At 51.6% G+C, this 20,046-nt stretch overlaps 1 protein-coding gene across 9 annotated transcripts in view; it reads left to right on the top strand.

Annotated features, from left to right (window-relative positions):
* The window catches only part of AFAP1L2 (actin filament associated protein 1 like 2), a 107,946-nt gene that overhangs the window by 84,969 nt on the left and 2,931 nt on the right, over positions 1-20,046 (top strand). For 5 of the 9 annotated variants that reach the window (XM_002821165.5, XM_009245824.4, XM_054522908.2 and 2 more), the window contains 11 exons: positions 3,148-3,353; positions 4,877-5,056; positions 8,453-8,542; positions 10,379-10,463; positions 10,995-11,099; positions 12,894-13,105; positions 15,332-15,477; positions 16,365-16,476; positions 17,131-17,376; positions 17,460-17,628; positions 18,408-18,563. In XM_002821165.5, the coding sequence (XP_002821211.1) occupies positions 3,148-3,353; positions 4,877-5,056; positions 8,453-8,542; positions 10,379-10,463; positions 10,995-11,099; positions 12,894-13,105; positions 15,332-15,477; positions 16,365-16,476; positions 17,131-17,376; positions 17,460-17,628; positions 18,408-18,563 (1,707 nt within the window). The remainder of the gene's footprint in view (positions 1-3,147; positions 3,354-4,876; positions 5,057-8,452; positions 8,543-10,378; positions 10,464-10,994; positions 11,100-12,893; positions 13,106-15,331; positions 15,478-16,364; positions 16,477-17,130; positions 17,377-17,459; positions 17,629-18,407; positions 18,564-20,046) is intronic. The other 4 variants (XM_009245825.4, XM_024254034.3, XM_063727766.1 and 1 more) reach the window with 3 other exon arrangements.

Raw genomic sequence — 20,046 nt, 5'->3', positions numbered from 1 at the left:
CATGCCTGGCCAAGAATACGCAATGTTTATGGTGTGCTATGATCCCTCTTAGGGGTAAAAACAACTTTTAATGTATTTGCTCTAAATTTCCTCCAAGCTACTCCAAGAGTATGATTTGTTGTTCTTTTTTTTTTTTCTTTTTTCTTTTTTTTTTTTTTTTTTAAGAGTCTCACTCCGCCGCCAGGCTGGAGTGCAGTGGCGCGATCTCAACCCACCGCAACCTCCACTTCCTGGTTCAAGCAATTCTTCTGCCTCAGCCTCCTGAGTAGCTGGGATTACAGGCGTCCATCACCATGCCCGGCTAATTTATTTTTTGTATTTTTGGAAAAGACAGGGTTTCACCATGTTGGCCAGGCTGGTCTCAAACTCCTGACCTCAAGTGATCTGCCCGCCTTGGCCTCCCAAATTGCTGGGATTACAGGTGTGAGCCACCATGCCCAGCCTCTTTTTTTTCCTCAATGTTTTTTCTTTCATACTTAGTCCTGTTGATGATTTGCTGTTCTTAGTTTCCTAATACCCCCATGGAGGAGTATGGGCAGATGTTAGAATTCTTCATGAAACATGTGGGGCAACCCCAGAAGCACAGAACAGTGGAGACTTACCCAAATTCTTCACACTAAACTCTGTAGCCTCCTCCATTAATTTTTGTTACTGAAGGAAGAATCCCAATGACAATATATCATTTTTTAAATGTCGCTTATTATACAGATAATGCAATACTGGCAATAAGGAAAAACATTTTTAAATCACCCTGATCCTACCACCCATCAAATCAACTATTTTGAGCTTTTTCTATGTTGCTTGCAGTGCTGATCTGTTCGCATGTATAGTTCTAATTGTGCTTTCTCCCTTATCATACCTTAGGGAGTTTATCCAGCTGCACACTAGTTTTCAGAGTTTTAAATGATTACAGTTGCATGGACATGACTAAGTGGGTAAAATCATGCTTTACTTACCCAGTCCCCTTCTGCTGACTGCTAAACAGCATTTGAATGAATATCCTAATGCATGTAACATTCTTTCCCACCCCCGCCTTTTTTTTTTTTTTTTTGAGACAGTGTCTCACTCTGTTGCCCAGGCTGGAGTGCAGTGGCACGATCTCAGTTCATTGTAACCTTTGCCTCCTGGGCTCAAGCCATCTGCCCACCTCAGCCTCCCAAGTAGCTGGGACTACAGGCGCATACCACCATGCCCAGCTAATTTTTGTATTTTTTGTAGAGATGGGGTTCTGCCATGCTGCCTAGGCTGGTCTTGAACTCCTGAGCTCAAGTGATCCACCTGTCTTGGCCTCCCAGAGTGCCAGAATTACAGGCGTGAGCCACCACGCCTGGTCCCTTCTCTTTTTAAAAAACTAGTTTCCTAGGATAAAATACCAGGACTGGGATTATTGGATCAAAGAGTATGGGTGTTTTTTATGGCTCTTGAAACAGGCTGCCAGACTGCTTTCTGAGAAGCCTGTGTTAATTTACATTGTCACCTATAATGTAAGAGTTCAGGGTTCCATCCTGGGTAATACTGCTATTTTCGGTCTTATCTAATAGGTATAAATTATACACTTTTATATTAAGCCATTAAGAGAAGTAGTGTCACATGGCTTTTAAAGAAAATTGATACTAAAATATTTAAAATGTTGTTTTTAGAAATATTAAAACACATTTTCACTGGCACTGTTGCTAGAATAACTATTGCAGAGGCCTCATCCCATTTCTCTATATTCTAATTCAAACGTGCTTCTTAGTAAAATCAAACGTGCTTCTTAGTAAAATCAACAATATTTTATCTAGCTATACAGATAGGAGAAAGGGCTTCTGGATTATTCTGCCAAGACTTACGGGCCTATGGGCTGGTCCTCTTCTGAAGGGTGTCATGGGAATGAAGGCAGAGTGTCATTCAGCCTGACTCAAGGGGACAGAACAAGGACTGCCATGCAGAAATAAGGGAAATAGATGCTGAGTCCATTTCCTAACTGACAGGGCTGCCGGGAATGGGAGTATCCAGGGATCAGGAGATAGTGAGCCCTCCGCGGGAAATTCGGGCAGAGCATCAAGGTTATGATAGACAGGATTCCTGTGCCAGGGGTTGGACTGAAATCCTGAGGTCCCCTTTCCCCCATGCCCTGCTTTTCAGGGATAAATGGATAGATGAATAGAGAGAGAGATCGATCAATCGATGGACAGATGAACTGATTGACTGATTTTTCTTCACATGGTTTTTGTTTTGTCCTTGAATAGAGCAGTGGGACTTGGGAACAGAACAGCTCTTGCAGGGTGGTGGGGGCAGAAACTAAAAACTGAGGCAGTTGGGGTGTGCGTAGAATCGTGCATGATGTGTGCTCTGATGAGTTTTGGGATTCTTTCAAAACAAAAGAGGAAGGGTTTAAGTTAGAAACTAGTAAAAGGAGCTACATTTGTGCCAGGAGGTATTTGGCAGGGAGGGAGGGCAAGCAGTGTCTGTGGAGGGTATGAGTGGAGGTTTGAAGAAGGGCTATGACTGGGAGAGGGTATTTGGGAGTAAGAAGGTGGCCCCTTTCCCCAGAAAGTGTTTCCTGCTGTGGTTTATTTGGACTTTTATTTCTGAGGAGCCACAGCCCCTACCCCAGATCTAGGACTGAGCCAGGCCCAGCCAGGCCGGCGGCCATCAGAGGCCTGCCTCGCGTACAGCTCAGGTGGAGCGCGGATGGCGTTCTCTTCCTCCTGAGCCCTTGGAATGCCAGAGGCCAGGCCTGGGAGAACCTGGCAACATCCCACCCCACGCCCTTTTTCATCTTTCATTTGAGGAATTAAAGGCCCCGAGTAGGAGAACTGGCCTTGTCAAGAGCCAACAGTTGATCTGTGGGGCAGTGTCTTCTTAGGGTTTCTGTGGAGTTGGGAGTGACAGGATTTGAGGAGGAAGAGGGAGAGACTTTGGTTTTAAGTTATTTGTGTTTTGTGGCCAGAGGCAGCATCCAAGAAGCCTTGCTGAGGGGTTTGGGGGCAGGAAAGCCAGCCCTGGGATCTGGCTGGTGGCTGTCGGGCTGGTTTGAGGGCAGGGAGAGTCAAGGGCTGTGGTCTGGCTGCTGCGGTTCCGGCCTGCTGTCCTCCCCAGCGATGCTGCTTCAGGACTGTCCCCTGCCCCATGGGTCCCTGACTGAGCTGGTCTTCCTTGCAGAGGATGGAGAGGCTGTGAGCAGCTCCTACGAGTCCTACGATGAAGAGGACGGCAGCAAGGGCAAGTCGGCCCCTTACCAGTGGCCCTCACCGGAAGCCGGCATCGAGCTGATGCGTGACGCCCGCATCTGCGCCTTCCTGTGGCGCAAGAAGTGGCTGGGACAGTGGGCCAAGCAGCTCTGTGTCATCAAGGATAACAGGCTTCTGGTCAGTCTGCCTCACGTTGTCTTGTCCCCTGGCTCCTCTCCTTGGGGAAGGGGCAGGGACAGGGAAGGAGGGACAGGATGGTCCCTGACCCCAGAGGTTTCGAGCTTGTTTATATCAGGAGATTTTAACTTCTCCCTAATCAGAAATTGTATACAGGATTTTGTGTGTATGGATGAATGTACTTTTTCTGAACCAGAAAGGTCTAGTGGTTTCATCAAGTTCTCAAAGGGGGCTGTGATTACCACCGCCTCCCCCATCCCCATCCCATCCTCCTCTTTGTGAGACAGATACATCTTTCTGTCCCCTGGTCCTTTTTCACATCCTGTCTGCTGTGTCCAGTCAGGCTCCTCCAGCCCAGCCCCAATTCTGGCCACTGTTTTTTGTTGTTGTTTTGTTTTGTTTGTTTGTTTGTTTGTTGTTTTTGAGACGGAGTCTTGCTCTGTCGCCCAGGCTGCAGTGCAGTGACGCGATCTTGGCTCACTGCAAGTTCCACCTCCTGGGTTCAAGTGATTCTCCTGCCTCAGCCTCCTGAGTAGCTAGGATTACAGGCGCCCGCCACCACGCCTGGCTAATTTCTGTATTTTTGGTAGAGATGGGGTTTCACCATGTTGATCTGGCTAGTCTTGAACTCCGGACTTCGCGATCTGCCTGCCTCAGCCTCCCAAAGGGCTGGGTTTACAGGCATGAGCCACTGCGCCCAGCCCTGGCTACTGTTTTTATCTGTGCAGTATGAGAATGCTAGGTATCTTCTCAGAAGCAACAATATTTTGAATTAGTGATTACAAGACCAGACCCAGCAAGGAACCAGATATTACTCTGACAACAGTCCTGTTTCCTGCTATTTTAAATTAAAATTCCCAGTTGCGTGTCCTGATTTGAAATTCCACGGAATTATTATAAACACCTTTTCTTGCCTGGTTACAACAGGCCCTGCTCCGTGCCAATGTTATTTCAAGTAATCCTTCTAAGCAACCCTGTAACCCCATTTTACAAATGGGAAGCCAAGGGATAAAGTATTTTCTCTGGTAGGGGAAGAGAGTCCTTCCTTTCTTTGTTAATACATCATCTTCCTAACTAGGCAGATAAGAAGCTTAGTTTTTGTGCCTTATGGATCCTTTACTCCAGAAGCCAAGCAAGCAATACAGAGAGGTGGAGAAACAGTGAAAGTCTGTCCACTTTGGAGAACTGAAAGGTGAACGCAGAGGACATATTTTAGCCCCCTCCCCCCCCCAGGCCTGGGGCAAGTTTGAGCCATTTGGATGGCAGCATCCTGGAGCATCCTCGGCTGAGGCCAGTGAGAAGGAGGCTTGAGGGAGAGAGGGACAATCTGATGTGAAGAACAGGAGTTGCTCATACTTGAGGTTAAGGCTCCAGGCCTGCTTTGGGGTGTCCAGCCTCTTAGTCTTGCTGGGTCAAGTCAGGCTCTTGGTGAGTCCTGCAACGTCCAGCAGCCCCTCCTTTGCAGACATCACCTCCGCCCGGCACCCCTGGCAAAATGGTGTATCTTCTCTCTTTCCTTCCAGTGCTACAAATCCTCCAAGGACCACAGCCCTCAGCTGGACGTGAACCTACTGGGCAGCAGTGTCGTTCACAAGGAGAAGCAAGTGCGGAAGAAGGAGCACAAGCTGAAGATCACGCCGATGAATGCCGACGTGATCGTGCTGGGCCTGCAGAGCAAGGACCAGGCTGAGCAGTGGCTCAGGGTGAGGGGGACACCGAGCCACTTGGAGGGGTTCCTAGAGTTGTGGCCCCCAGCTTTTCTAAAGGGATGGATGATAGGGTCAGGGGTAGAGGATTTGTGATCCTTCAAGTTTGCAGGGCTTCCTGTGTTCTAAGTGGTAGCGATCTGTCTTCTGCAAATGGGTTACAGCATGCTGCTGCTAGTTCTGAATCCGCAGTAGCCCGGACTTGGGTGCAGTTGAAATCCATTTCCCTTTTTGCCTTTAGTGAGGCATCCCCCTCCTCCTTATTAAAGAAGAATACATGTCGCCGCCATTTGCCAGGTATTTGCCATAGACCAAGGACTGTTAGCAACTTTAACCCACGTAACCACACTGGGGATGGCTGGGGAATGTTAATGTCCCCATTTTACAGGAGTGGTGATTAAGGCTCAAAGGGTGGAGGTGACGGATCAAAGTCGTCTGCCAAGTGGTGGCAGCATTGGTTCTCAGACCGAGGCCTGTCTGACACAGCGATGTATCTCCTCCCACCACGAATGCACGTGGCCCACTCTGCCCACGCGTCCCCGGGTGTGATGATGAGGCACTTGGGGAGGGGCTTGCCTGCCTCAGGTGAAAGCTGGGCTTGATGCTTCCAGCAGGTGTAAAGTTTGCTCCAGGAATGGATCCCCAGTTCCAGAGGGACCTCCAAACCCAGCAGGGACCCTGGTGAGGCCAGTGAGAGCCAGAGCAGCCCTTCCCCTCCTTCCTGCTGCCCCCTCTCCCATCACAACCACTTCAACCCAGAAGCGTTCTATCCACCCCGCACCCCACCCCAGTCCACCTGCCACCCAGCTAAACATAACCACTTTGGCGATCCTGTCAGAAACAGATCTGGACCACCTTGGTAAAACATGACCAAAATGTACCCGCCTGAGGCACTGGTCCACCCCTAGGCTGAGTACCCTAGATTTGGAGCAGGCAGGCTGCTTTTGTAAACCCACTAATTGTTTTGGAAATGCCAGGCCTGGCCTAACCAAGCTTCTAGAAGGTGCTGACAGGTATCTCCATCTTCACTGCAAAATCTTCAAGTGGTGAAAGACAGTGGTGTATAGAAAAAGGCCACTGCATAGACAGGTTTGTGGTTTGGCTTCACAGATCTCCATGTGGGGTGGGGTTCCTGAGACAGCTAACAAGCTCTGAAAGGCCAGCCCTTGGCATTTAAGAGCCAGGGCTCTGAGTTCAAATCCTGGCTTCACCCCTGTTTAGCTGAGTGATTTGGGGCTGCATCCTTTAATGTGCACAAAGTGCTTAGCACTGTGCTTGGTATATACTGAGTGCTCCATGGAACTTGGATAGTACAGATAAGACCACTGAGGCCCAGAGGGAATGGGGGGCTTGTCCTGGGCTGCAGAGCTGGTTAGGACCCAGAGCTCTGGCCTGTTGGTTTCTTACCCCAGTCTCCTGCCTCACCCACTACACACACTTACTCATTTGCACACATATATGCACACATGCACATTCATGTATACATTTGTACACACATGGACATGCACATGTATGCACATCTGCATACACATTTTTGCTCATGCATGCATTGCGCATGTATATGTACACACACACACACACACACACACACACACTCACTCTGCTCTTGCCCCCAGTTCCCCGCTCTGTTCCTCTGACTGCTCAGATCCACCGATCCTCTCCCTGGCCCCTAGCCTCCCTCCCCAAACTCTCACGCCCTCTTCCTGAGGCCCCTGGCCCCATAGCCTCTGCTGGTGGTTTCAAAGACAAGAACGCTTTCAGAAGGCACAGACTTTCTGTGTCCAGCCTCCACAGAGAGACCCTTCCCCCCAGGTCAGACAAGTGCAGAGGTGGACTTGGCTGGAAATGCCTGCTCTCAGAAGCCGCCCACTCTTGCGCTTTGGCAGTGGGGGCTGGTCCACCTGTCTGATGGGCTCTCCACCTAGCTGCGTTGGGTTTGTGAAGCCCATCTACCTTCCTTGGACCTCTGCGTCCCAATTCTGCATATTCGCACCTATGCCCAGAGTGAGACAGGTATGTGATAGTAAACAGGAGATGCTGACTGTGGGACGAGGGTCCCAGTAAAGGAAGGCACAAGGCAGGGCTTTTCCCAGGAAGCATGACCCTGCCCCCACCCCACTCCTGAACTCCTGGCTTAGTGGCACTTTCCCTGGGCAGGGACATTCGTGTATTTGGCCTAAGCTAATAGGGATGGTAATCCATGTGCCTGCCCTGTGCTGGGTGCTTGACACACAAGCGCTCACAGCTGGCTCATGGCAAAGGAATTGACCCAGCTTACAGATGCAGTGGCAGAGGCTCGGGCTCAGTGTCACACAGGTGCCAACTCTAGTGCCTGTGCTCTTCCTATGACACTGGGTTGCATATTCAGTGTGGACCACAGTCCCGAACTGGAGTTCTTGGGCTCTTCTGATTTGAAACCCGGTTCCACAAACTGCTCTAGGCATAGACTGAAAGAGGGGGATCTTTGAAATCACTCTAACTAATTCTGCATTTCCAAAGGGCTTCCAGGTGGGTAGTGTGTTTCTGGTTGCCCTGGGAGTTCCCCCGGCAAGAAGGGAATGCCCCTGGCTCAGACTGAGTCAATGCTCTGCATAGTCAGAGCCACTGCTGGCTTTCTGCATCTGCCCCCAGCCCAGGCTCTGTTCCTCTGACTGCCCAAACCCACCCATCCTTTTCTGGACCCAGCCTCCCTTCCCAGAGTCTCACGCCCTCTTCCTGAGACCCCTGCCCCATAGCCTCTGCTCGGGGTTTCAAAGACAAGAACGCTTTCAGAAGGCACAGCCTCTCTGTGTCCAGCCTTTATAGAGAGACCCTCTTCCTCCACTGGTCAATGAAGCCAGTGAAGAGGCCCCTTCCCAGAGGAGGGCGGGTGGGTGGGTGGCGGCAGGCGAGTCGGGAGAGCCAGTGGGTCATTGGAACAAGGCAGTTTGCAGGCCTGCCCCTCAGGCAGCGTGGAGACTCCACAGAGAGTTGCATGACCTCTGAAAAGCCAGAGAACTGTCTAGCAAGACAGTTGTTCATCAAGCCTGCAACATAGCAGTAGCCCTGCCTGGAATGGTGGCAGGAAAGGGGCTCATGGAGCCCTGGGCTGGTGGCTCTGGTCATCTTTGGCCTTTGCTGCCAAGGCCCCCCTCGCATGCCCATGAACGTGTGGGACCTGCAGAAAGGAACCTAAACAACGAGCCCCCCCCCAACTGCAGCCTGCCCAGCTGGGTCCAAGGCCACACGCAGGCCCTGGGGCTGGGGTAGGGGTGGGTCCTCTTCCTTGGAAATTCGTCTTCTCTCTCACCTCCACCCGCTCTCCCCTGACCTGCAGGGGCCCTGGCTTCGGCCTGGCTGTGAGTGCTGGCCAGAGGAACTCAGCCTCTGCTGACAGCTTCCCTCTCGCCTCAGGTCATCCAGGAAGTGAGTGGCCTGCCTTCCGAAGGAGCATCTGAAGGAAACCAGTACACCCCGGATGCCCAGCGCTTTAACTGCCAGAAAGTAAGCCTCTGCCCTGCCTGGAGGGAGAGTCCCCTTCCATGTTTTCTCTGTAAAAATTAAAAGTGTAAAATTGGGAGCTTCGTTTTTGTATTTCAGTCCAATTAATAAGAAACATACAATGCTTGAGGCCGGGCAGGGTGGGCTCACGCCTGTAATCCTAGCACTTTGGGAGGCTGAGGCAGGTGGATCACCTGAGGTCAGGAGTTCAAGACCAGCCTGGCCAACATGGTGAAACCCTGTCTCTACTAAAAATACAAAAATTAGCCGGGCGTAGTGGTGGGCGCCTGTAATCCCAGCTACTCAGGAGCCTGAAGCAGGAGAATGGCTTGAACCCAGGAGGCGGAGGTTGCAGTGAGCTGAGATAGCGCCACTGCACTCCAGCGTGGGTGACAGAGGGAGACTCCATCTCAAAAAAAGAAAAAAGAGAAAAAGAAACATTCACTGCTTAGAAAAGAGGAATAACTCTAGCTTGGCAGGAAAATGGGGAAACGGATACAGACCTAAAATGTTTTCTTGCTTGTAGGTGCCAGGGGTGGGCGGTTGGGGGGACAGGGGGAAGCTTTATTGGAACAAAAGTCACTTTGGCCTGCATTCTTAAGTAGGGAGATTGATTTTATGAGGCACTTCCTTCCCCCTTATTCCTCAGTAGCACCTCTGGGCTTGGGGCACTGTCTCAAGGCTGACTGCAACCAAAGGGCTGTAGTCCTCATTTGCATGGTGCTTTCGGGGAGCTTTAGGCTTAAAGGTCAAGTCTGAAAAAGTTGAATTAGGTTCTGGCCAAAAGGAGGATCGTCACCTGTGGGGTCACGTTTCCTGTCCCTGAGTACCTGCAAGTAGGTGTCGTGAAGCGTGGGCACACACAGAACAGCCAGAACGTCACTGTGGCTCCTCTTGGGGTCCCCACCCCAGCAGGGAGAAAAACAAGAGGCACACAGAGGGCTTGAGCAGAAAGGAGGCCACTTACTCTCCAGAAGGCACAGGTCATCCCACATGGAGAAATAGCCCACAGTCCTTCCAGATTCCAGAGTGACTCAGGAGGGGCCATTTTTCATTGTCTCATTTATTCCTTGGCCACTGACAAGAAAACAAAAGTTGGAACAAATTTGGGTTTTCTTCAAAGACTCGGCAGGCAGTGCTTCCTTGGCCAGGGACTGCTGGCCCTGGACCCTGCCTAAGGCCGGTCCTGTTGCTTGGGAGACTGTCAGCTTGTTTTCTAGAGGTCTGGAGTCAGTGACTCTCTAAACGCAGCTTGATTGGAATATTCTGAGGGTTTCATGTTCTAACAGTAGCAGCAGCCACACTTTTCTCGGGATCATCTTGAGTCCCCAGCACCCCTGTGAGCAGACTGGGATGTCAGCCCTATGTGATACATGCCGAGTGAGGCTCAGAGAGGCTCATTTAACTCGGGCACCAGCCTGGCAGCAGAATGCGCCGGCCAGGACTCAGATCACATGGTCTGCTCCTGTGCAGACGAACCAGCTCACATTGCTAGAACAGTCAGCTCTCAAAAGACTTATTCACCCTCTCAGTATGAGTGGTTTCTAGCTTGACAGTTAACATCATAGGGGACGCAGACTCTAATGCCACCCCTGAGCAACCTGCCAGCCCTGCCCACTGGCTACAGGGTCATTGTCACATCAGGTTGAGCAGCCATTTGGAAGCTGGGCCAATGTCCTACCAGTGACCTGGATTCTGCCATTTAGGTGGCCGGCAGGGGTTTGCTCAGCTGACCTCTGGCATACAACCAAGAGCCATCTATTATTTTCCTTTAAATTGTGGTCTCCAAGGTAACTGTTCCCAGCCAGTGATCCCCATTCATGTCTCTTTTGTCCATAGCCAGATACAGCTGAGAAGTACCTGTCAGCTTCAGAGTATGGGAGCTCCATGGATGGCCACCCTGAGGTCCCAGAAACCAAAGACGGTAACATCGTGTGGTCCGGAGGGGAATGGTGTCCCAGGCTGTGAGGCTGGGCTGTCAGGCTCAACCCTAATGGGTTTTAGCAGCTGATTCTAACGTGGCCTCGCATTAATAAACCACTCGGAAATACTGCTGATAGATCCAGGAAAAAGGGAGACTCGGCCAAATTGAAGTTAAGCTTCATGAAATGCTGGGGATAGAATGTTCTTCCATCTCTTCTTGTTTGCTAACCCTATTTCAAATCTCTTTGAGCCAGTACAGTGTGTAAAGATTCTCAAGTGGTTGCATATTCTATAAGAAGTCTATGTACCCCTTTTGAGTGTGTGACTTTAAAGACACCTGACTCTGGCCTGCGGGTCCTGGTTTGGGGAGGTGTGTGTGTGTGTGTGTGTGTGTGTGTGTGTGTGTGTGCGCATATGTAGCGGGGAGGGATGGGTGGATGGAGTGGAAATGGGTTTGCTATTTTTTCCATCTCTCATGGGCACGTGGGTGGACCACGTGCAATATGAATTGCTTTCTGTCTCATCTTGACAGTCAAGAAGAAATGTTCTGCTGGCCTCAAACTGAGCAACCTAATGAATCTGGGCAGGAAGAAATCCACCTCACTGGAGCCTGTGGAGAGGTCCCTTGAGACATCCAGTAAGAATTGTAGCTACCTCCGGGACCACAGGCTCATTCCCTGGGCTGGAACCTGCAGGAAGGCGAGCACAGACAGTGAAGGCAGGGGGTTTTAGGTCTTCCGTAAACATCTCTAGGGATGGAGAGCCTGCAGCCCTCAGGTTCCCCTCTGTTGTTACTGCAGGCAGTTCTTCATGCCTGATCCAACTCTCTCTTGCTACAATGCTGGGGCCTTTGTGGAAGTGAAGGGTAACTGATTGGTGTCCTCCTAGTATTCTTTTAAAAATGATGTTCATTTGATCTATACTTACAGGGTATAGCAGGGACCGTGTGAAAAGGGGACCAAGCAGAAGGATGGCAGGCACAGTACTGAGAGCTCACAGCCTGCCTGAGGGAGGTGATGATTTTATACCCATAAGCACGCACTGTGCCATCTTCGTAGCTATTAGGACTCAGGGAGAGAGAGAACTTTTCTTGCCCTGTGGTCAGAGATAGCTTTGTGGACCTGAGCCTTGAGGAGCATGTAGGAGTGGAATGGGCTGGAATGGTGCCTGTGGGACAGGAACAATGACTCTGAAATGGGAACAACCGAGACCATGAAGGGGACAATGAGAACCCTATACTGGTGCAGAGGGTATGGGTGCAGGTAGGCTCTTAGAGGTCATCTCTACAGCCTTCCCTCATACTTGGGGAAACTGAGGTTAGGAGGAGCGACAAGCCTTTCTTGGGAAATATCTTGGGGTGGGCCTGGTATCTTGTTCCCCAAGCTAGTCCCACATTGGGGGTCATCCTTCCAGGGGCCTGAAGGCCATTATTGTCCCATCTCTGGGTTCCCTTCCTGAGTCCCAGTTGAGTTTTCTTGTGTTTTGAGGCTGGCAGGGTGGTGGGGGTGGGCTAGGAGGTATGTCTTTGCATTCTCCTGCTTCTTCAGCCAGGGTGCCAGGCAGTGGCCTCAGGGGGCATGATGTTTGGCCTGGGAGCTCGGTCCCTGTGAGTCACTGTTTAAGAGATGTGGCTGGGTGATTGCTGGATGTCTACTCAGCAGTGAAGCATGCTCCCTGCGGCTAGGGGAGGGCTGAGAGAGAACACAGCTGCTCTCCTTCCCAGGATTGGGGGTGCTTAACAGATCTGAGATCCCATCTCTCATGATCCAAAGTTCTCTTCGGTCCAGAGGATTGTGATGGGTGTGTGTGGCATCTCAGTCCTGGTCTCTAATTCTTCCACTTTGTGTTAATGTGGCTTGGCGATATGCATGAGCCCCGCTGTGTGTCTGGCACTGGGCCAGGCAGGAAGGTAGCTGTGCACTTTCGCCCTATTGCCTGGTTCAGCCAGCCAAAGCTCAGGGCAGCTTCCAATCCCTTAGGACAGGGAAGGTGTCTGATGGGTTCTGAAGCTGAGATTCTGGGGGACTCTAAGGAAGCCCAGAGGCAGTGCCAGCCCAGGACACACCTAGACACCCATGCCCTCCTGCCCCCGCATCCCCTCCTGCCCCCGCGTCCCCTCCTGGATCTGCGTCCCCTTCTGCAGCCCCGACCCCTCCTGCATCTGCGTCCCCTTCTGCATCTGTGTCCCCTCCTGCAGCCCCGACCCGTCCTGTACCTGCACCCCCTCCTGCATCTGCATCTCCTCCTGCAGCCCCGCTCCCTCCCGCAGCCCCGTCCCCTTCTGCAGCCCAGTCCCCTCCCGCATCCACGTCCCCTCCCACAGCCCCGCCCCCTCCTTCGTCTGTATGCCCTCCCGCAGCCCCGCCCCCTCCTGCATCTGCGTCCCCTCCTGCAGCCCTGTCCCCTCCTGCATCTGCACTTCCTCCTGCAGGTTACCTGAACGTGCTGGTCAACAGCCAGTGGAAGTCTCGCTGGTGCTCTGTCAGGGACAACCACCTGCACTTCTACCAGGACCGGAACCGGAGCAAGGTGGCCCAGCAACCCCTCAGCCTGGTGGGTTGCGAGGTGGTCCCAGACCCCAGCCCCGACCACCTCTACTCCTTCCGCATCCTCCACAAGGGCGAGGAGCTGGCCAAGCTTGAGGTACCGCCGGCCTGCAGGGGGAGCAGGGCCAGCCAGGGTGTGGCGGTGGTGGCTGTTTGCTGCCAGTCTCCAGGACTGTAATCCTACTAAGGGAGAACCAATGTCCCCGCGTGTTATTTTTACTTCGTTTGCCTGAGACTGTTTGCATTTTTAAAAATTTCCATTCCTTTTCTGACCTCAGAGTGGTTGCGTTATAAGAGTGGAACCATGCGCTACTTCCTGCACTTAGGGCAGGAGGAGTATTTTTAGCTCCCTGAGCTACTGGAAAAGCTGCTGGGGATTCAAAGTGGGTGTTGTTTTGTTTGGGTATCACCAGCTGGGACAGCCTCTAGGCCCAGTACGTAAAAACCACACTGTTAGAGCTTATCCGGGGGAAAAAATTCGCTTTGTGATACAATTACATTCCTCTCACTCCCCATCCTCCGTTTGATGTGATGTTACGTTTACAAAAATAAGAAGTGACATAATGCTTTGCAAGCTGTGGCGGGCGGAGACCGAGTCCCTTCCACGCATGGAAGCACACACTTGCCCGTGAATGCCCGTTCACTTAGTCTTTGATGAGGAGGTCCTCATCCAAACTTTGCTCCAATCCTGCCCTCTGGTGGCTGAAAGACCCACATCGCAATTGCTTCCCAGGGTCCAGCTTGTAGCTTATATTCATCCATTCAGAGGTTCCCCATCAACAAACATCTCCTCAGCACAGGAATATGGTGGACAAGAGCAATATGGGCTCCCTGTCCTTGTGGCACTTACATCCTAGTTTGGGAGTGTGATGTTATTCAGCAAATTACTCAGCCAATCGCTGAGCTACAATGGCTGGAAAGAAGTTGGGAGGGTGCTATAGATTTGTACTGGGGGCTGGGTGACAGGCTGGAGGTGGGGGACAGGGCTTGATCCTAGGAGCAGTGGAGCCCTAATGGCTTTCAGGGGAGCGCGGCAAGCTCAGATCGGGGTTTTGAGATGCTTCCTCCAGCTACTGGGGTGGGAGTGGATGGGAGGGGGCAAGAAGGGACCTGTTAGGAAGCTGTCACAGCTGTCCAGGGCAGAGACGCAGCCTGGTCTAGGGGAGGCCCATGAAAAGCTGTATTTAGAATCCAGTTGAAACTAAGTGGGGGCTGGGCATGATGGTCCACGCCTGTAACTCCAGCACTTTGGGAGGCTGAGGTGGGCGGATCACCTGAGGTCAGGAGTTTGAAACCAGCCTGGCCAACACGGTGAAACCCTGTCTCTACTAAAATATAAAAATTAGCTGGGTGTGGTGGCGGGCACCTGTAGTCCCAGCTACTTGGGAGGCTGACACAGGAGAATTGCTTGAAGCTGGGAGGCAGAGGCTGCAGTGAGCCAAGATCCCACCACTGCACTCCAGCCCGGGCGACAGAACAAGATTCTGTCTTAAAAAAAACTGGGAAAAGGAAACCAACTAAATGTCAAATTCTGCTCATCACGGCCTCTTTGATGAAGAGAATGTAGCAGCCAATGTGATGGAGCTATGGGTTATACCAAAGGGGGCTGATTTTCCTCATGAAAATAAACCTATAGCTTTGATTAAATGGGCAGTTTTTTCTCATTATAAAGGTAAGAAACAATATGGACATTTTAATTGAGGTACCCAATGGATGAATTTGATTAGAATGCATTGTCCCCTGGAAAAAAAAAATACCAAATTCACTGGGATTTTGATCACGATTTAGCAGCTGAGCTAGTGTAAGGCATTTAAAAGATGTCCCAACTTTACTGAAGCCACAAACAAAAATAAATTTGAATGTTGTTATTTCTTGGGGATCCAGGAAGTCTTGTTGTATATGGGAATAGGGGGAATGACATGCATTGTTCATAAAATACAAGTGTCAACTTAAAAAACATACAATTTTTTAATCATTTTAAAAACTATTAACAGGTGGTCACTAACAGTTTTTAACAGTGACCACCTGGTGATAAGTTTTCAGCTCCTAGAAACACAATGTCTATACATCTCATATGGCCCTTGGGACAAAAGTCCACACAGCATTACTGAGGTGGCATCAAGATGTCACTGACAGGAAATATTATCTGGGGCCACTGGGGGGTGGGATAGGCTGGTGAACAGGAGGAGCACAGCCCCGGGCTGTTACAGAGGCTTTCGTGGGCAGGCTCTGCGGTAAGGGTACGGTCATGGCCTGGTGGGGAGGGGCTGGCACCAGGCAGCACTGCCCGGCCCTGCTCATGTCTCTCTCGGCCTCGTTCCAGGCCAAGTCTTCCGAGGAAATGGGCCACTGGCTGGGTCTCCTGCTCTCCGAGTCAGGCTCCAAGACAGACCCAGAAGAGTTCACCTACGACTACGTGGATGCCGATAGGGTTTCCTGTATTGTGAGTGCAGCCAAAAACTCTCTCTTGTGAGTAATTTGGGCCCTTCCCCTGTATACTCTCGTATACTCTCTTATTCCTGGCCATGCTGTAGGCCCTGGGTCAGCCAGTGTCCGGGGCAGCAGGGAGCACAGGGTCCCACCCCACTCTGCCCAGCAGCAGGAAGATGTGAAGCCAAGGAGTAGCCCTCAGGGAGGCCCGGCCAAGAGCCAGGAGCTGAGCTAAGAGCAAGGAGCCGAGACAGGCTTCGGGCCCCGGGCCCCGGGGGCGGCTTTGGCGTCCTCGGAGGCAATTAGACTCTCCAGCTCCTCCAGGCAGAGCTGTCACCTTTCCTGACCTCCTCCTCGTCCTTCCGGTGAATCCCTCACTGGGTCTCCAGCACACCCTGGAGAAAAGCAGGTCAGGGGGTGGTGCTTCCGTTTCCAGACGAGCAAACTGGGGCTGAGGGAGAGGCGTTCGCTGGTCAGGGTGGTAGAGCCAGTCTCATGTAAGCCGGCCGAGCCGCTGAAACAATCAGTTTTCTCATGGACCAAACGGGGATAGTGTCTGGCCTGCGCCACCCCAAGTGTATTGTGAAGATGAAATGAGAAGGGGTTTTTTGTTGTGGTTGCTGGAAGGAGATCCTAGAAGGGAGGAATCGGCGACAAGATGGCAAAGGGATCCTAGGACGAGGCGTATGGGTAAGGGAAGGTTATCTTTCTGGGAGGAAAATCTCAAACCAAGAATTCCAGGAAGAAGGCACTGGGAAAAGAGGGAGGAGGTGCCCTCAGATCCATGGAGGTGAGTGTCAGCCCCCAGATCTCTTGTGTGGCCACCACTTTCACGGCAACCACTCATCACTGGGAATCCTTGGAGTCTGGTGCTTTCGCCACCCTGCCCCGTCTGCTTCATGCATGCCACCTCGCCCTGTTTCCAGACTGATGCAGAGAAAGTTCTCAGAGCCCAACACTTACATCGATGGCCTGCCTAGCCAGGACCGCCAGGAGGAGCTGTATGACGACGTGGAACTGTCAGAGCTTACAGCTGCGGTAAGGACCCGGCCAGGCAGCGGCCTGGGGCCCTCCAGCCCTCCTCCTACCAACCTCAATGCCTGGATGCCAGAGATCATTAGAGTATCCCTGAGATGAGTGGGTTCTGAGTCACCTACCAGGCCAGTAGTGCAGACACCTAAGTGCAACAAGGCTGTCTCCTATATGGGAGGCTGTGCAGTTTGCTTGGCTTGGGGACTTATCTAGATGAAACAACGGCGAACCCCTCTGGTCAGGGCTAGGGGTGTGGTGGTGGGATTGGGAGTGGAGGCACCAGTAGGCTTCCAGGTCCAAATCGGTTTTTGAGTGGGATGATCACACCGATGGCAACTTCTATGTGCTGGGCACTGAACCCTGTGCTAAGCTGAGGACCTCCTGCAGATGATCTTGAATCCTAACCACTTTCTGGGAAGATGCTGCTCTTTTCCTCTTTATAGATGAGGAAATAAGGTTCAGGGAAGTTAAGTACTCTGTCTGGGTCTTCCACCTCGAGTGACATATCTAGGACTCTACCAGTGGCCCCCCCAGGAGGGAGGGAGATCTCTTGGAACACTGTGAGATGGGCACCAGAGCTGTGAGGCAGGGCTGGTACCCCCTCCACAGCTGAGGGAGTAGAGGTAATGGTGAATGCCCCCGACTCACTCTCTCCTGCAGGTGGAGCCTACCGAGGAAGCCACCCCTGTTGCAGATGACCCAAATGAGAGAGAATCTGACCGAGTGTACCTGGACCTCACACCTGTCAAGTCCTTTCTGCACGGCCCCAGCAGTGCACAGGCCCAGGCCTCCTCCCCGACGTTGTCCCGCCTGGACAATGCAACTGAGGCCCTCCCTGCAGACCCAGGCCCAGGTCCCACCCCAGATGAGCCCTGCATAAAGCGTGCAGAGGACCTGGGAGAACAGGTACAGGCCCTCCCCTGCAGGACAGCCAGACCACCTTCCCACACCCCTTCAGCCAGCTGAGTCAGGTCTGCTTTCCCCCAAAGCAGCTGCAGAGTTTGGAGCCAGAGGAGGCTTCCCTGAGAATCACCACCATCAAAATCCAGACTGAACAGCAGAGAATCTCCTTCCCACCGAGCTGCCCAGACGCTGTGGTGGCCACCCCACCTGGTGCCAGCCCACCTGTGAAGGACAGGTTGCGCGTGACCAGTGCAGGTACTTGTGCTTGGGGAAGTTAGCCTGATTCCATCTGTATCAGTCAGGGTTCTCTAGAGGGACAGAACTAATAGGACAGATGTATATATGAAAGGGCGTTTATTAAGGAGAACTTACTCACACGATCACAAGGTCAAGTCCCACGACAGGCATTCTGCAAGTTGAGGAGCAAGGAAGCCAGTGGTGGATCAGTCCAAGTCCCAAAGCCTCAAAAGTAGGGAAGCCGACAGTGCAGCCTTCAGTCTGTGGCCAAAGGCCCGAGAGCCCCTGGCAAACCACTGGTGTAAGTCTAAGAATCCAAAAGCTGAAGAACTTGGAGTCTGATGTTCAAGGGCAGGAAGCATCCAGCATGGGAGAAAGATGAAGGCTGGGGAAGACTCAGCAAGTCAAGTCCTTCCACGTTCTTCTGCCTGCTTTATTCTAGCCATGCTGGCAGCTGATTAGGTGGTGCCCACCCAGACTGAGAGCAGGTCGGCCTCTCCCAGTCCACTGATTCAAATGTTAATCTCCTTTGGCAACACCCTCACAGACAAACCCAGCAACAATACTTTGCATCCTTCAATCCAATCAAGTTGACATTCAATATTAACCGTCACACCATCCTTTTCAGATTAGGAAACAAGTTCAGAGAGATAGAGGGACTTGTCCAGGTCTGGCATCCAGCCTAGCAGAGCTTTGTGCCAAAGCCCCAGGTTCTATTTGAGCCTGGGGGAGTAGACTGGGGACAGCCCTCATGATCCAGCTGTGCTGACCTGGGGCTTCCCTCTCTGGGTCTGTAGAGATCAAGCTTGGCAAGAATCGGACAGAAGCTGAGGTGAAGCGGTACACAGAGGAGAAGGAGAGGCTTGAAAAGAAGAAGGAAGAAATCCGGGGGCACCTGGCTCAGCTCCGGAAAGAGAAACGGGAGCTAAAGGAAACCCTACTGAAATGCACAGGTAAGGGGCCCCCCAGTGGGGAGGGACCCTCAGCTCAGAGGGCCATGTAGGCTTAACTTTTTGGCGGAAGATCTGGCTGTCACCTGCCTTCCCAATCAGTGGGCCCTGGCTCCTTCAACCCTTGGTCTGGGTGGGTGCTCCCTTGTGTGTCCTCTTTCTTCCAATCCTGTCTGAAAGGTCATTCTCCTGGACATAGAGAGAAGGCCTCTGACGGAACATCAATAGGACCAGCAGGTCATCATAAAAGCTAGTTAAGGAGGAAGTTTTATAGGATTATGCATAGGCTGTGTTTTATTGTCACTTAAATGCATATTCCTTGGCCCATCTTTTGAGGACCTGGCACTGCAGATTTTTTGAGCTCTGGTCGGCTGACTGGAGTCTCATGTCATCCTTCATGCATTACCTACACCTGTTAATGCATCAGCCTTCATTTCCAGCCTTCATTTCTTTAAAGTCAACAAAAACTTAAGATACTTGCCAAGAAGTCTTTCTAGATTATCTTCCAAATCACACTCATATCATTTGACAGCTATTTCCTGGCAATCTGCTGCATTTAAAATTTTAAAATTAAAAAAATATTGAGATGGGGTCTTGCAATGTTGCCCAGGCTGGTCTAGAGCTCCTGAGCCCAAGGGACACCTGCCTTGGCCTCCCAAAGTGCTGGGATTACAGGCGTGAGCCACCATGCCCAGCTGCAACCTGCCTCTTCTAGAACCTTTCCAAAGTATTTGACTTAGTTTTCATGGAGTAACTTTGTGCTTATTTAAATTGTAGAGGTGTATGAACAAGCATGAGCAGCGGTGCAGCTTTGAGGACAAACTCAGCTGACAGGTGAGGGAAGGTCTTGAGGGTGCAAAGTCACCCACTGGCTTTTTTTCTGAGACAGTCTCGCTCTGTTGCCCAGGCTGGAGTGCAGTGGTATGATCTTGGGTCACTGCAACCTCTGCCTCCCGGGTTCAAGCGATTCTCCTGTCTCAGCCTCCTGAGTAGCTGGGATTACAGGCATCCGCCACCATGCCCAGCTAATTTTTGTATTTTTAGTAGAGATGGGGTTTCACCATGTTGGCCAGGATGGTCTCGAACTCCTGGCCTCAAGTGACCTGCCCGCCTCAGCCTCCCAAAGTACTGGTATTACAGGCATGAACCACCGCACCCAGCTTGAACTGTATTTTTTTAAACTCCAATCTTCAAAACATTGTTAGTATACGTTTTCTTTTCCTTCCCTCTTTAGAGATGGTCCTTCAATAGCATCTGTGAATTTTTCTTAAACAGTGGCCCTGTGCTCAGGACTGTATGTGGTACATATGTGATACCATCCTTTCCTCCAGCAGTGAGCTTCTAGGATACAGGCCTAGGCATCATTTCATGGTGTGGCAGCATCAACCCGAGATGTCCAGGGTTAAGAGGAGGAGCCAGGGCTGACGACTCCTGCTCTGTTAGGCCTAGGGAAGCCAGAGGATTGAGGGAACTTGGTGGGGCAGGT

Source organism: Pongo abelii, chromosome 8, assembly GCF_028885655.2.
Source record: "Pongo abelii isolate AG06213 chromosome 8, NHGRI_mPonAbe1-v2.0_pri, whole genome shotgun sequence".
In the NCBI taxonomy this organism is placed as follows: domain Eukaryota; kingdom Metazoa; phylum Chordata; class Mammalia; order Primates; family Hominidae; genus Pongo; species Pongo abelii.
Note: the sequence above shows the minus strand (reverse complement) of the source record. Positions and strands in the feature narration are given on the sequence as shown.